Source organism: Nesoenas mayeri (assembly GCF_963082525.1).
Source record: "Nesoenas mayeri genome assembly, chromosome: 5".
NCBI classification, from domain to species: domain Eukaryota; kingdom Metazoa; phylum Chordata; class Aves; order Columbiformes; family Columbidae; genus Nesoenas; species Nesoenas mayeri.
The window spans coordinates 54,940,012-54,956,657 of NC_137548.1; the positions used below are offsets into that span (position 1 = coordinate 54,940,012).

At 38.9% G+C, this 16,646-nt stretch overlaps 1 protein-coding gene across 1 annotated transcript in view; it reads left to right on the plus strand.

Moving 5' to 3' along the window:
- Positions 1–16,646, plus strand: part of ABCC8 (ATP binding cassette subfamily C member 8) — a gene marked incomplete at both ends in the record, with an annotated part of 79,909 nt that overhangs the window by 24,376 nt on the left and 38,887 nt on the right. Inside the window, 6 exons of the mRNA XM_080345524.1 lie at positions 3,035–3,169; positions 4,648–4,810; positions 9,503–9,543; positions 9,859–10,004; positions 14,418–14,523; positions 14,746–14,856. Coding sequence (XP_080201650.1) covers positions 3,035–3,169; positions 4,648–4,810; positions 9,503–9,543; positions 9,859–10,004; positions 14,418–14,523; positions 14,746–14,856 — 702 coding nt within the window. The remainder of the gene's footprint in view (positions 1–3,034; positions 3,170–4,647; positions 4,811–9,502; positions 9,544–9,858; positions 10,005–14,417; positions 14,524–14,745; positions 14,857–16,646) is intronic.

A 16,646-nucleotide genomic window follows, 5' to 3' on the forward strand; every position in this document is an offset into this window, starting at 1 on the left:
CAAGGCTCAAATCAATGAGTCCCAGTGCTCATAAAGGTTTCTCCAAAACAAGTTTCCACAACATTCATTCGATACCTTGTTTATGAGGCAGTGAAAACAATTAGTGGATGCTTGAGAGATAGCTAATAAAAAGTTGAACAAGGTTCATTATTATTTAAAACAGCTTTTTAATTGCTTTGTAGCTCGTAACCTAACAATCATCATTTCAGTATCTGCAGTGGATTTTGTAATTATCCTCAACTTAGAAGATGTGGCCATTCATAACGTTAGGTTTTCCATACAGTCCACACAATTTAAGCCCCATCTTTGCTCTGACTGGAGTCAATAGGAGCTTTATCATTGCCTTAAATTACTGTTTGAAGGCCACTGAAACCCATGAAAAGAGGCCTGGGGATGTCTGTCAACTGAAAGATGCCCTCAGTAGGCTTGGCTCAAACCCTGGGAGCCAAATGAGGTGCTAGAAAGGCTTTATCCCCACACCCCTTGTTTGATATTGTGATAATTAAAAAATCCTGTATTCTCGTATCTATGGTTCATTGGCAGCGGTAGCTTACAGTTTTGATGAAAGGACATTTGTCTCTTTCAAAACTTGCCACAAAGTTTTTGGCAGAAAGTATTTGCTGTTTTCAGTAAATGATCGAGATAAAATGACCAGAGCTATTGGTGAATTTTGTGCTCATGATATATTTATCTGGCAGGTAAGACCTTTGGGATTTTGGTGAAAGGAAAGCAAACTGTGTCATTACATAGGTTTTAAAAATATTATCATTACCTTCTCAGATATTTTAATGAGAGCCTTCCCATCTGCCAGATACTGTCCTCCAGCAGTTCAGATATTATGTACGTACTGTTTATTTTTGACTGTGTAGTGTGCAGTATGATAAATATAGAATTACTTGCAATAATTTGTACAGATTTCAGCACTTTTCAGATACAAGTATTCACATACTTAAATTGAGAATATATTATTTTATCCCATATACAATAAATATATTTTAAAAGTTTGCCCTTATTATCACAATATACAAAAGATGAAAATAGTATCATTTTTAATCTATTGAAAACACAGAATTTTTATTGCAAAGACTGACCCTTTCAATAGGAGGGAGAGGGGGGCAGGGAAAAAAGCAGCTGTGAGCTGGCAACTCCCTCAGGATGCAATAGCTAGAATAGCTTTCTCCTCTTCTATGTGAGAAGCTGAGGCTCTTTCTAGAACCAGCTGGTCTTATAGTGTCCTTGACGATCAACCAGTAGTAAGGGGTCAGTGTTCCACATGGATTTTGTAGTTTTGAACATCTCTTAACTGTGCACTGTACAATGCTTTCCTGTATTTTGTTGCCCAGTTTGTCCGCCCATGGAGAAGCAGTTAGGAATTAGTATCTTGATCTGTAAAGACCAAGACCATTTCATGTTTTGGAGGAGAGCTCTGCCAGGGTGATCCGATTGAGGATTCCACGTTTTCCTTGGCTTCATACAATCACGGATTTCCTGACTTCAGATGGACTCAGATTACCCACTTACTCGTCACGAAAAGATTTTTAATTTACAGTTTAACCTTTGCTTTTTCAGATTTCTGTTGTATATACAATAGGACTTGATGTTACCACATGTTTCGTGAGTAAATACTGTGACTCATTTTGAGAGTCACGTTTTAGTTCAGTTCATCTGCAGAGAGTCATCAAAGGATTATTAAGAAAAAAGAAATCTGTATTTTCTCTCTGTGTGCCTTAAATTTGTGAAAAGTCAAGATGGTAATGTGGAAACTAAGGACTCGATTTCTCTTCATGGTAAGACGCAATTCCCATAAACATGTGTGGGAATGGATGGGTTTATGACTGAGCTTCAAAGTGATGGAAGATTATGATTCTGTGAGAGTTATGAGAGTGTGCAAATATAGCAAGAGTGGTAGATAATGCTTTAAAGAATTTTTTTTTTTTTTAATTAAGGGAAATGATGTAGGAAATTAACTTTCTATCACTATGTCTTCTGATTAATCTATCAGCTTATACTGCTAAATATATTTGAGTGTCAGTGCTCCAGATTGTTCAGGAGTGAGTCATTAGAAAAGTGGTAATTACCATTGGTAGCTTGTATATCGTGTTTGCATTTATTGAGCTGCTTACAGTATCCCTTTCCACCCAGACTATGGCTCTGTAGATTCTTATTTATCCAAGGACAAATCTTTTTTCTTAAGCTGTTTCTCTAATCTTTTTTTAAGTCATCGCCAGTCTCATACTGTGCATCCTTAAAACAATGCTTTGCAAGTTTATGGTGGAGTTTATTTGAAGTGGATGTCCTTAGTGATATGATTTATAGCATTTTTTTTTTATGTACTGGTCAGCAACAATGTCATGTTAACAAGATCAGTTGTATTTTTAATAATATTTCATATTAGCTTCTGTAGTAAGCAAAGCAGCATTCCTTCTTTGTGGAAGTCTCATGTGTTGCAGACTAGTGAGTTATGATCAAACTGGGAGATATAATTTCTTCCCTGGTGTAAAAATGCTTAAATGTCAAAGAAGAAAATAAAAATCCTAAGTCAAAGAAAATGCATGCTGTGTCATCTGGGTAGTGAGGAAAAATATTTAATAGTGACTGTAAAGGGAATATCTCAAGTTGTTACTTGGAAGTATTTTAAAATAACTTTAAAATTCTATTTAAAGTTTTTTTATTAAGTGTATTTGTTTTTAATTAAAGTTATTTTAAATAGCCGTGAGAGTAACATTATGGAAGATACGCATATCTGTACAGCCTTCTACTGTTCATAATGGGGAGTCCATGAAATGGAAATATGCAGAATGGACAAGCTGGGAGGAACACTGGGTGGATTTATTTGGTCTTCTGACAGAATGTCCTGACTGATCAAACCCCACTGTGCAAGCGATGCAGAACATACGACGTTTGGGGGTTGGGTTTGCTGCAGTGGCTGTTGGTTTTGAACATGCTGTCCAGTTATGCTGTGATGGGTCTTCGTGGTGCACACACAAAGTGAAGCCATTCCAAACCTTTCTCTCACTTTCTTTTCTCCCAACAGATAATTGTAGGAGTTCTTCTGCTCTACTACCTTCTTGGAATCAGTGCCTTAATTGGAGCAGCAGTAATCATAGTCCTTGCACCTGTTCAGTACTTTGTAGCAACAAAACTCTCACAGGCCCAGAGAAGCACATTGGTAAGTGTCTTCAAACTTGTACATGGTATAAATATCACCTCTGGTAATTATGCCTTGGTCTATGTTTGGAACTACAAAGTTAACAATAGACATTGACCAGGAACCAATTCTCTTGGTTTTTTTAATGTTCAAAAATGTCACGTTCAACAATTTGAAAGCATGATAAGCATAAGCAGTGAAGATGCAGATTTTGGGGTTTACGGTCTTCCAACAAGTATGTGTTTCCCTAAGGAAGAAAAAGGCTTAAGTTTTTTCTAACTTGCAAATGTAAATGGTCATTAATCATAGATTGAAATGGCTTTATGCAGTCAGATATTGCACAAATAAATGAATCATGCAGGGCAAGCTGTCCAAGGGGAAAGGAAGTAGGAGTACTGCATCCAAACTCAGACCCCAAATACATCATAGATGTGGAAGTCCATCAGACTGGTTCATTTAAATAAACTCCAGGCTGTCCTGACTCCTGCAGCATGCTCCTCAGCCAGGGAGCTTGGAGGTCTGCTAAGTCATGAGCTGTTCCTTGATCCCTCACTTGGCTTGCCTATAATTTGAATCACCTGCACCACTGCTGAGACAGTTACCCTGGTTCATAGGAATTACCATGCCAGCTGTTCTGAACCTCATCCCCATGTTCAGTGATTGTTGCATTGCCAAGGGAGCCATACAAACCTGTAAAGGACACAGACAGCTTGCTGAAATCTCTTCTGTGACAAATCACGCATGGTAATGATAGTTATTTGCGCACCCTCCTGTGTGAAAAGTAATGCTTTCACATCAACAGCATTCACTCTTCTAGGAACGTAGACAGCATTCCTCCTTGTACCATCCAAGCAGACAGTCAGTGTCACGTAGATACTCCTGCAGGTGGGACCAGCATGTTTTGTGCTAGAAATGTCGCCACTGTGCAACATAACACAGTACAAAGATCATTGAGCTAGCCTGAAAGCTGGAAGCAGCACAACTTCCACTTGTGCTGTACTGGGAATATAAATTACCAGTGTAATTCTGTGCCTGAGCCAGCTGGCTCTGCTCAGAGTCAAGGTTACCTACAGGAGCACAGATTCTTGCTCATGTGGCCTTGCTGCTTTGAAGCCTGGCATCGATGTTCTACATCACATTGGCTGGGCAGAGCGATGTGCCAAGTGGTAGCTTGTCTCTGTGTTCTGGTCTCCTCTGTACATCATCAGTGTGCTGGGCAGCAGAAGTCATGAGAGTCTGCCTTGCAAGTGATCAGAAAGCTGACAGAGGAGTAATATTTTCGGTACAAGCTATATGGTTTAGGAGTGCAAACCAACTGCCTCCTCCCTTGAGCTCTAGGGAAGCTCATATTTGTGAAAAACAGTAACAGCTGAATGGACAGAACTAGTAAAGTATACCTGACTGATTACAAGCGGCTGCATAAAGTTTTTGCATGATCCTTATGTTTAAGGGAGAAGTACCTTAGTTATACTAAGTAAATATGTATGTAAATGTTTCAGGAGTACTCCAATGAGAGGCTGAAGAAGACAAATGAGATGCTTCGAGGCATTAAGCTCCTTAAACTCTATGCTTGGGAACACATCTTTCATAGCAGTGTAGAGGAAACCAGACAAAAAGAAATGACTAGCCTCAAGTCTTTTGCCCTTTATACCTCCATATCCAGTAAGTCTTTTCTTTCATTCTGATCCATTGTTCAGCTGAAGTACTACTGCATTATTAGCTACTAATGAGCTTACCATTTCTCTGTTGAGATTGTTTCAGTTGCTTTAGGCTCTTATCCATTCTCCTCACTTTCCATTTAGTCAGACTTTCCATTTAATTCAGTAGAATTTTGCCTGTATGGGAAATATGCCTAAAAGAGAAAGTCAAGATTAATGCTTCATAACATTAGCTTTTCTGGAGAAGAGCTTTTAGGGACAAGTGTTTCACAGGCTACCTTCAGCCAGCAGTATTGCCCTATATAGCCTAATATTCAGGATGAAGCATTTGTCGATGTTTCTTTTTCTTCTCTTCCCGCATTTTGCACAATATAGTGTATCATAATATCTGACAGGAATTGTCTTTTAATTGAAACTTCAACAGATGGTACTTAGACTTCCTTCCTCAATTTGGATTTCTTATAAAAATAAATGATTCTTAAAAGCATTTGTATATCCTAAAAAGGTAAAATACGAGAATCCTGGCCATTTCATCATTCCATATCCAGATTCTTTTGTTTCCTGTTGTCTTTCAAGCTGCTTAAAGTAATTTATCATCCTTTTTAAAAGACCTAGGGTGAATTGAACTATGTATTTATGGAGATCATATGCAATACCTGTATAATTGCTACTGTAATACTTCAGAAATAAATAGTAAAGTCATACTGAAAAATGCTGTTCATAAAACCTGGAAGGTATTAATGAAATGGGAACTTTTAGTGAGAAGTATTCAAATGCCACAAGCTACCTGTACAAACACCTTGTAGATTAATAAGGAAGGTTATTCCTTATGAAAATAACTTCCAGGTTACTATTATTTGATTTCTTTCACCCAAGAGACATGCAGCTGACTTTCTTCCCGGCCAAGTGATCACACAGGTAATGCACCCTGAGGGAAAGATCCTGATCCCACTGAATTTAACTGACATTAATTTGAGGTTTTCATTGACTTGTGAGACCAGAATTTCTCTTGGGGGGTCCTGAGCTCTCTGTGCTTGGAGAATAGTTTCCATTCTGATGTAAAACAGAATTTAGCTGGAGTAGATTGTCTGACCAGAAACTCCATCCTACGCCCAGATCAACACAGATGGGCTCCCTTTGTTTGCACTACTTCATGTGGCACTGAAATCTGTTTGTAGTCAGAGCCACAGGTTCAGCTGTAGGACTGAAGGAGCTGTGGAGGCTTATTTGATTTTAAATCCTCCCTCACAGTATCATTTGTAACAGCTACAAAAAGGTGTATTCTTCCCAAGAGTACGGACTATTCTAGAAAGAAACAGTTCTAAGTAAGTACTGGAGCTTCTTGAAACACTTAATGTGTATGTTTGCATTCTTGTTTGTACTAAGCCTGATATTTATGTGTATGTAAGACACACTGAATCAGTTTCTCACCCAGGGTAAACCAGTACAGCTTTTTAATTTTCTTGCATATCATTTTGTCCTATAGTCAAATGTCAAATAATGTCAAATGTCAAATAGTTCCTATAGTTTCAGCCTAGGAGATCCTTGCACCCTCTGTCTTTAGCAGAATTTACACTGATCTTTACAAACTTCCACTTTAGCACACTGCATAGGGAACATAAATATAGGAGAATTTGCCAGTTTTCTTACCATAACTATAAATAGAATGATAGGTATAATTAGCACAAAGCATGTTTGCTAATATTATAGCGAAGGTGTGATTTCACAAGAGGATGGCAGACACGTCATAGAACAAAAACAAAGATTATTTTTTTTTTTAATTTAATTTTTTAACTTATAGTGTTAAATAGACTCTGGAATAATTTTCTAAGTATACTTAGCTATTAGCATGAATGAAAGAGTGTGGTTGGACCTGCTTCTGTTAGTGAGGAATAGATTTGCTTTGGATTACAGAAAATATACCTACAAGTTTCAGGGTAGTATTTGCTAGACCACAAGAAAATTCCATTTCAAGACTGCATGGAAATTGGATTTCATCTGCCTCACCCCTGTGCCTGGATCCAGTTTATACATATATGGAATTGTTCATGTGTACTAAAAGATCTATTATAGACATTAACTCTCCCTATAATTTTAATGAAATGTACCCACCAGAATCAAAGCTGGGTTGTAAAGTTGGTAGTGACACTTTTTGAGTTTTGACAGTGAATTCTTTAACTGTAGCAAAGAAGATTCCTATGTAACTTTTTTCCTACTCATTACTAAGATTATCCTATGTTCAGTTTTATAGGATTTAACATACACTATACATTCAGGGAAGACAGAGACTAAAGAAATGGTTTTCCTATTTCTGTGAGTTTTTGCCTCATCTGTCAGAAGCAAAATAACTCCAGGCTTTCTCACAGGAAAGTAACAGTAGTTACTACCCTAAAATATTCAGAAACAACTGAAAATGTTTTTTCCAGTTTTCAGTCTGCCTCTTTCCAGTAACAAAGTACTTTTGACCCAATGTAATTAAACCAAAAGTCTTAGCTGCAAACTAAATTTATGTTAGAAAACATTTTATTATTCTGGACATTTGCATAACTGAAAAAAATAAAAATAAAATTACCAAATTCTAATATCTCAATAAGCCCTTATTTGCTTGCTTGAAAGAAGGTGTTTGAAGTCCTTAGATGTACCGGTGCTTCCACAGAACAGCAAAATTCAGATTGACTTCTTGGGAGCCACCAAGTGACCCTAGCTGCCTTAACTGCAGCGGGCTTTGCCAACCCTACAGTATATTTAATCTGTCCAGGTTTGCATTTGACAGGTGTGATCTCATCCTGTAGGCAGCAGAAAAGCAGGATCCATCTCTGAGAAGTTTATCAGCTTTGCTAGGTTCCCTCGTCAGATTCATTCATAAAAGCAAACTCGTGTACTACAGCAGTCTCAAAGGCAAATGGCAGATACAGGGATTTAATAGAATTAAGTAGTCCATAGATGCAGGCAGTGAGCTTCGCTTTTTCAAATTTTATGTGCTGTAACTACCTCAGGTTTATACAAAGTGGGAAAACTGGGCAGGAAGTAGGATCATTAAGAGAAATGAGAGTCTGAACTGAAACAGCTTTGTATTCCAACACAGAACAGCACGTTTTCCTCAGAATTTTGTTTTTTCCCCAGACGTGAAGGAGTAAACCATGCATGTCAAGACTTTAATGCATATTTGTCTTTCAAAGGCTAAGCTTTTATTTTGGTAATATATAAAGAAATATACCTGTATTTTCAAGCACTCTCCTATGTCAGGGAATTAGAGCTACGTGAAATAACACAGCTATTTTATTCATGCTTGAGTACAGAGTTTACAAGCATGTCACAGGATTCATTAAAGATCTAAATGTAGGGAAAAGGAATGTGTGACAGGATGTTAAGTTCTTCAGGGGTTTTATGACCAGAAAAGGATGGCCAAGGGTCAACCAGAAGCATTGGTGGGTCAAATGTTGACACTCTACTTCAGGTGCAGTGACTGGGGAGTGCTTTTACTGCCTGAACATTTGCCGTACCTAGTAGGAGAAAAAAGGTCAGGCACAGTTTAAACAAAAAGTAAGTGGCTGGCCACTTTATTTTTGGTTACATGTGTACTGATAATTTAATTATATTTTTAGCTATAGATTCTATTATTTCCCTCTATTGTTTGCTTCATGAAACAAAACTGAGCAAATGTCAAAATGAAAAGCGATATCCTCAGGTTGCAAAAGAGGGGACAGACATGTGGGGTAAAACTGTAGCTCTGGTTCTGACTCAAGCTCCCAGATGGATAACTGTTTTTTTTTTTAATTGCATTCTTAACCCATTTTCCTGTCCCATCTAAAAGAGGTCCCTATACAGAAATGGTATTTGCTTGCTTTTCTCCATCTGTGTGTTTAATAACCTCTGAATGCTATAGCGTATGAGTTGCTACGGTGAGGGAATCCGGAGCACCAAGACAGACACTGCTCGAGATCAGGGAGGAAACTGGTTCATTGTTCGCATTTTAATAACTCAGGGCACAGGTGAAATCAAAGCTGTACCACATTTAAATGCCCTCAGAACCTGTATCAAGCTCCCAAGAACATTCACAAAGGAGCCAAGCCTGCCAAAGCAGCAGTGATTATGAGTAAGTCCTCTATAAGAATAAACCAAGTCAATGATACAGTGCAGGGTTGCAAATCTTTCTGTACACTTTGAAGTGCATCCTGAAACCTGAGGGGAGTGCAAAGCCCCGCACCTCAGAAGTGGTGCCCCAGGGGCAGTCACACCTTGCTGCAGGTGCTGGTGGCTCTCCCAGGAGGTCGTGCCACTGGGCTGCGGGCTGGGGCAGAGCTGGAAGTGCAGCCAGCGGCACGGCTGTCCCAGCGCTCTGACCTGGGCAGCCTCTGCTGGGACACTTTTCCTCTCACTGACAGGTATTCCAGTTGCCTGTCATGGGCTGGGGACCTTCAGCTTCCCTCACCTGAACTGCCTGTGAGCTGGCTGCGGCTCAGGAACAGTAGATGAGTCACCAGTGCACTGCTGGGTTCTGTCTGTTCGGGTGACATGAAGGGAAGTAAACTGTAGGCATTTTAAAACGATGTACTGATGCCTGTATATAGCTGTGCATTTTATCCTATCTTAAGCATATAGAATACCATTGTAAACGAGTGCTACTAGTATTTTAACATTTAGCATGTCTTAATGGAAATTGTTTCTAAATGTTCCTACATGTTTTCCTTCACAGTCTTTATGAATGCAGCAATACCAATTGCAGCTGTACTTATAGTAAGTATGGACTTTTCTAAGTAGTGTTAATTACAACTGCATTTTTAAGTATAAGCAATGTGGAAATGAGGAAGGAGGAGTTCAGGATGCAAACCTGCTACACATTTGCAATTCTTCTGGGAAAGAATGGACAAAGGCCACTTGTCAACTGTGGCTAGAAGCAGCCAGGAATACACCGTATGCTGCTCTGTCCCAAACTGTTAGTAATCTATAAATTAAGATTCCAAAAATGAAATGCTTATGAAAAATGAAATTTTTGTACATTTCCTTCTTTATGGCAAAACACTGATGATGATGATGTCTGTATCTTTGTAGACATTTGTAGTCCATGCTCATCTGACAAGAAAGGCTGACTTCTCCCCATCCGTGGCATTTGCCTCCATCTCCTTGTTTCATATTCTTGTGTCTCCATTGTTCCTGCTCTCCAGTGTGGTTAGATCCACTGTCAAAGCATTAGTAAGGTGAGAACTGTAAAATTAATAACTTTGTTACCACCTCCCTGACTTTTAAGAATATGTCTAATGCTCATTTTCGAAATGTAAGTTTAGAAATATGTTGTGATTGTTTATCTGTTGTTGTAAATTGCTTCTCAGTTTTTTTACCTTGCATGGTTCCCTTGGTTTTGTACCATGTGGGCCAAGTTCTTAGCTGACAGAATTGTCACAATCAATATTTTGTGGTCCACAGCTAGTACTTCATTGTGTACAATGAGTTGAGCTATTAATATATTGGTACTGTATGCAACGTATGTGTGGTAACAAGAAAGGAAGTGAAAATGTACCAAAGATTGAATTTGGTAAATCACCCAAATGTTTCTCTCCGTCAAGGATGGAGAATTGAAAAAGGTAATCACAGAAGCGTAATATTTCACTGTGTATCACTTGTCCTCCACACCTCTGCCTGAGAGGTTGCCTGTTGGTGGAAAGTTAGACTTAAATAATAATGAAAAAAAGCAAATAAAAATCACTGTTTAATGTAGGAGTAAGTTAATGACTAAATATCTATTCCAGACTTGATTAAATTTTACTCTCTTACAAACATGTTAGTCTGAGTGTTTGAAAACTGAAATATCAGTGAGTAGAAATGATGTTTCACTGGGAGTTTTGAGTATCAACAGACTTGTGTAAAAACCTCTTAATTTTTTCATCTGTGGTGTAATTCTACCTGACTGATCGAGGAGGAAGACAGAGTTTGGGCTTCTTACTTTATTAGGATGTCCTTGTGGCCTCCAATATAGCTGTCCTAAGAGATTGTCTAAACTATGGCACAGATATTGGACACCAGCCCTTGCTTAATTGCCTTTGTGTCACTTTGGAGATGGAAAGGAGACTACAGCAGGAAGTTGAAATTGGCCTCGCTGTTTCAAGATTCTCTGACAGTACAAAGTCACAGCTGTGTCCCCTCTCCTAACAAGTGTGAAATCTGAGCACATCAGCGGCTGGCATGAAATGTTTTGCAGCCGCTGTGGTAGTCCCTAGAGTCATGGCAAGATTGCAGCCAGCAAAGTATCTGGGGGCCTGCACTACCAATGGTAATGGACATTTATTTTGGCTTGTCTAAGGATTTATTTGTAAATGAATTGTGTGACTGTTAATGGTGCAGGAACAAGTCTAAAGCGGTTAGTATCCACCAAGTATTAATTGTTGCTAGCCAGGCAGTTGTTCATGAGTTATTCTGTAGTTCTCTTCTTGCCGTTTGTAGTGCAGACAAGAATCCCGCAGTTCAGCCTCCGTAACAAAGTTGATGGGATCCTTGTGTTCCTGGCTCTCTGCATCGCAGTGACCCAGGTAGTGTTCCAGAGTGCATTGTTCCTAGTGCTGCTGCTGCCACTCTACATGTGCCTTCTGAGCAGTCCATCCTTCTCTGAAATATTTTGGAAGCATGTGCCAGATATTTTCAGCTCATGCAAACACATGCTTGCTTTAATAGTTTGGTAAAAGTGAAAAAGCAGACAGTTATTAGAAAATTGTTAGTGCTAATTGAGCACAACTAATGTTTACTTGCTATAACTCTGTCCTGCTGTTACGCCTTTCCTCTAACAAGCAGCTGAACAGTAAGATTGGGTAAAGGTAAGTTAACTTGTTGAAATTGTACTTCAGATTTCTTTAGGCTGAGATATTCTAATTGGTTTTAGCAAGGACATGAGACAGCTTCTCCCATAGAGACAAAGAGGAACTAAGTGAAGATGATACAGCAGTGAAACCAGCACATACAGGATACTAAGAGGGTGTTACTGGCTTTGCATCTCAGGTCCTTCAGAATCCCTGCTATGCTGATATTGGCTGTAGTCTCTGATGCTCCACAAATAAGGTTGTCAGTATCTTTTATCATTACACATGTGCCCAGCTGCAAAGCATCCCCATGGATTGTCATGGATGCTAGCAGAACAACTGACTCATTACAAAGCTTCTGTTCCACATTGGGCCCTTGCAAACTTTCTAAGTTACAGGGCCAGGGTGTTTGCTTCTGAGAGGGAGAACTGTTAAAATTCTTTAGGGAGATGAGAAACTCTGTTATATCTTTGGAAAGTTTTTTTTTTTCAAAAGTGTTTGTGCCATTGAAAATTAAAACTAAGCAGCCAGTTGATGTATTTCTGAAATCTGAGGTCTTCAAGGACAAAGCTACAGTGTACCATTTTCCATCAGCAAAGGTCAAGTAGCAAGAGTGGTGTTATGTATCTTACTGGGTTTAATATGAAATCGCTTTTTCAGTCAGCTGTGCAAATAACCATGTTTTAATCAATACGTCTATTCTGCAGCTTAAATATAAGGTCCCCCATGGAGATATTGGAATACCAGTGAAATTGCAATGTCAGCAAGAACTCTGCAGAGAACGTACTTTTTTATTCTTTATGAGTGTAGAACGGTGTGCCATCCTGAAATATGAGTTGCTGCCTCTAACAAAAGATTTTCTCACAGCGCAACTGTGTTTTCTTGGTAATTGCCACAGGAAAAGCAATTCCAGCATTAAGCAGAGCACTGGGCAAAGGGCTTGCAGAGAGAAGTCTTGACACTTGGAATACAGCCACCTTGATACACAACCAGAGAGCAAAAATCAAATTATTGAATGGCTTAATAGAGACATGGTCTTGTTTGGGTGTGCATGGTCCAAGCATATGTTTGCTGTCTTCTCTTCTTCTCCCTCTAGACCCCAGAGCAGACATACGGGTGACTTTTCTATCTGCTCTTTAGACCTTCAGAGCAATTATTATTATGTCAGAGTAATTTTCCTATAAAGAATGTAGGTGCAGGTGCAAAGCAGCTCCATATGGGTGGCATCTAAACCATAATCTGGTTCATTTAAAGACATTTAAAATGTTCTTTTAAATATCTGGTTCACTGAACATAAATGCAAGATAATTCCTAGCCCTGTTTTCCAGAGCTTTATGCAAATAGATATAAATATGTCTAGTGGTGGGACTTCTGATTTCTTCCTTTGATTTAACAGACCTTCCCATTAAGAAATTTTGGTCCAGCACTGAGCATAAACTGAGTTAGTACTCCTCCTGTCCCATCCCAAAAAGCTGTCCCCCCGCTTTTCAGTTGCTTAGATTGCAGTAGCTACTCTAGCTAGATTCACCCCAGGTTGACAGAACTGTAGAATCAGTTCTCTCTGAGGGAGAACCCAGGTGGTATCGATCTCCGCTTGCAGGACAAGCGCCAGCTGTTCAGGCAGTTGGTCTCAGGCTGTCCTGTGCTGCCTTGGGCAGGCACTGGTTTGACACCAATGGAGTATCTCATAAGGTTCTTGGAGGAACATAAGTCTCCTGATGCAGAAATGCTTGGCAGTGGAATGCAAATTAAATGCTGTGGTTTTTTGTTTGTTTGTTTGGTTTTTTTTAAGATTTGTATACTAGCAGGTAGTCATGGATCACTATGCTACAGTAGCATCATTTGCCTGTTTCTCCACGGTTTGCCTAAGGCTAAATATTGAAACAGATTTTTTTTAGTGCTTCTCTATAAATTTGTTTTTAGGAACCTAAGGCCATCTGGCACTTTAACGTTTTGGAGACTGATAGTTTACTTATTTCCAGCTACCTGAGCCCCTTTGATGTTGAGTGCATAATTCAGTCCACTTCCTTTACAAATTTCATTTGCTGGCCCTATGAGTAGATTAGACAGACATTTTATAAAGTCAGGTACAAAGACAAAATTGATGTCATGATCTCTTAAATGTCAAAATAAAGGCACATTATCTCTTAGCTAATTAAATCTTAAACAGCTTGGGAAGATTTTATGCGTTCTATTTTGTTGCTGGTTGTCAGAATTCTTTTTATATCTCATCTGTTGAACACTGTTCTGTTAAGGTATATTGCTTTATTATGTTACCTCACTTTGTATTTCATCATAGCCAGCTGAATTTATCTCACGGTGTACGGATTTCATCAGATTCCTAGTGTTCCTAAAAGCGTTCATTAGGATTGACTGTGCAACACTTCAGTGACGCGGATGGTATTAACTGCTTCAGCATGTGGCTTCAAAATGAGCTACTGTTGTAGCTGGTCTGCATCCCACCAAGTGCTGAAAAAACATCTTCTGCTTAATCATAGGATCATACAACGTCCTCAGTTGGAAGGAACCCACAAGGATCATTGAATCCAATCTCTCTGGTGGTATCAGAAAGCAAAAAACCTGAGAAGCATCTGCAGAAACCATTAAAATATCAGGGCTGTTAACAGACAACAGGGCAGTTTTTGTCACCTTCCTTGCACCTTCTCATCGCACATTTTCATACACTTGTAACAAAATGAAAACAAACAAACTATACAGCAGATAGTGGTTGAAATAATAAAAGGGATGCTCTACAATAAACATTGCAGTGAATGAAAGTTTTGTATTCCAGGTTGAGGTGTAATACCATTTTTTCCCTTTCAGTGTGCAGAAACTGAGTGAATTCCTGTCAAGTGAAGAAATTGGAGAAGAGCATGATAAATCTTCAGAGCTAATAAGTACAGATAATCACAGCAAATACCAGGCAGTGGTGAGTAATTATGTTTAATTGCAGGTGAAGTGGCTGGAGTAATTTGAACCCAGAATAATTTTTTTTTACTTTTTCATTTCCTACTGATTATTTCTTGCAATTACAAAAACTCTTTTTAATACCCTGAACTGTATAGGCCATAACATGGTTGCTTGTGTTCAGGACATTTTGCCGGTATAGCCACCAATGACTGCATATTTGTGTCTTTCTGATTTTGCACAGCCGCTCAAGGTTGTCAACCGCAAGAGGCCTGCCAGGGACGACTGGAACAATTACAGCTCTCACATGAGGAGACCCATTAACATCACAGAACCAGATGATTTTTGTGTAAAGGTGATATGAAGGTCACTCTAATAACACTGTTATTGTAGCTCACTAATTGTCACTTTTGTGTTCTGATGGCAGCTTCAAATTCAAGAACCAGCACTTGATGTGAACTGTCAGACACTCGTGCTCATGTTAGAGATTAACCTTCACATTTGTTTTCTGTCTTCCATTTTAGTAATTGACTACTGATTTCTGTGTTTTGATTAACTGCGTATATCCCTCTAGCCCTGCTCTCATGACAAAAATATCCAACTTAGAACATAGAACAGCCCACGTTGGAAGGGAACTCGAAAGATCATCTGGTCCAACCTTTTATGTATGCCAGGCTTCTTCTTCCATTTCCAGTGCCTGTACAGAAAAACTATGTGAACAAAACCAAAAAGAATTTGGTTTAGACATTTCTAAAATAATTTTGTCACTGGTCTTCCTCTTTCAGAATTCCTAGTAGCCTTTCAAGATGAAGTTAAATACTAATTCCCAAAGACCTAAGTTCTTTGAAGAAAAATTACCCACACCACTTTGAAGACTGATGCTCTTAATTTGGAAGAAGTAATAAAAATTGTGATGGTTGTTATAGTGATGACACTGTTTATTTAGCAAGGCTGCTATTACATTTGCATTTCCAACATGAAAGAATGAATAATTCAGTTTCGTGGGACTAAGTAGGACAACTGGTAGTGCTTTTATGGTTTGGTTTTTTTTAGAGGCTGTCATCTGACGTGCTGCTTTGGTGCAGGATCCTTCTTGAATAGACTTCCAGGAAAATAAGAGCAATATTTGAGAGAGGGTTTTGATGAGGGTGCTGGATCAAAAGACACCCTGGGGCAATAACAAAGGAGTCTGTCACACAGGAGGGGACAGAGCAGTAACCACTCTAAGGACAGTGTTTTTATAATGAGCAGAAACCCAGGACCAGCTGTAATCCGTGGCTCCATCTGCTGACATTGTCACTGGTGGCACCTGGGTCAGGGTATTTCTGCAGTTTCTAATTCTGTCTGTCTGTAGCTGTTGCCCATGGAGGGGCATTTTCTGAGAGAGGATCTTCTGGCTGCCTTCAGTAATCTGGAGAGAGGAACACTGCACTTTCTTTTGCTCCTTTTTTCAGGTTGTTTCCCAAGATAACAGTATCACTTTTTTTCTCCAAGGTAGGAGAAAATTGTCCCGTGCCACTCAGATCAAAGAATGTGGTACCTTGTGTTGCTGAAAGGCTTTGAAGGCTTCAGTGGCTCTGTAAAAAAGAGAGAAGAGGGTCCTGTATAAATACAGGCCTTTTAAAATTGTTTCCCGTTTCCTATTTTTCACAGTATCCATGAAAATCTCCTCTGTTTAAAGGCCTGAACAGTCTTTGTTTCTTGTTTTTTGTCTTTTTCAATGAAAAGATTTCTGTATCTAGCAAAGTGTGGGTTATCTGAGAATTCTATCAGAAATAAAAAGGAAAATACTGTAATAGGCAGCAACATCTAATTTCTGTGGAAAGTTCTGCAAATCTGCTTGTAATTTGGACCATGTAATTATTGTATATGCTGCAGTGTGTCTAGAGTGACATTCAGTGCTCTGCAGAGAGCAAACCATGACCTTGCCTATAAATTAACGGTATCATAATCATTTCACTTATTTAATGTGCCCATCTTACATGTAACAAAACTAAAGAAACCCTAGATAGCAACTTTTTCCTCAGGAATTTTTAGTCATTTTTTATTTGTCATGCTTATTTGAGTTCAGAGATTTGTGCACATCAGAATACAGGCCTTTAGAAAATCAGTCACTTAAAGATCTGTCTCCTGCTTTGAGCAAAG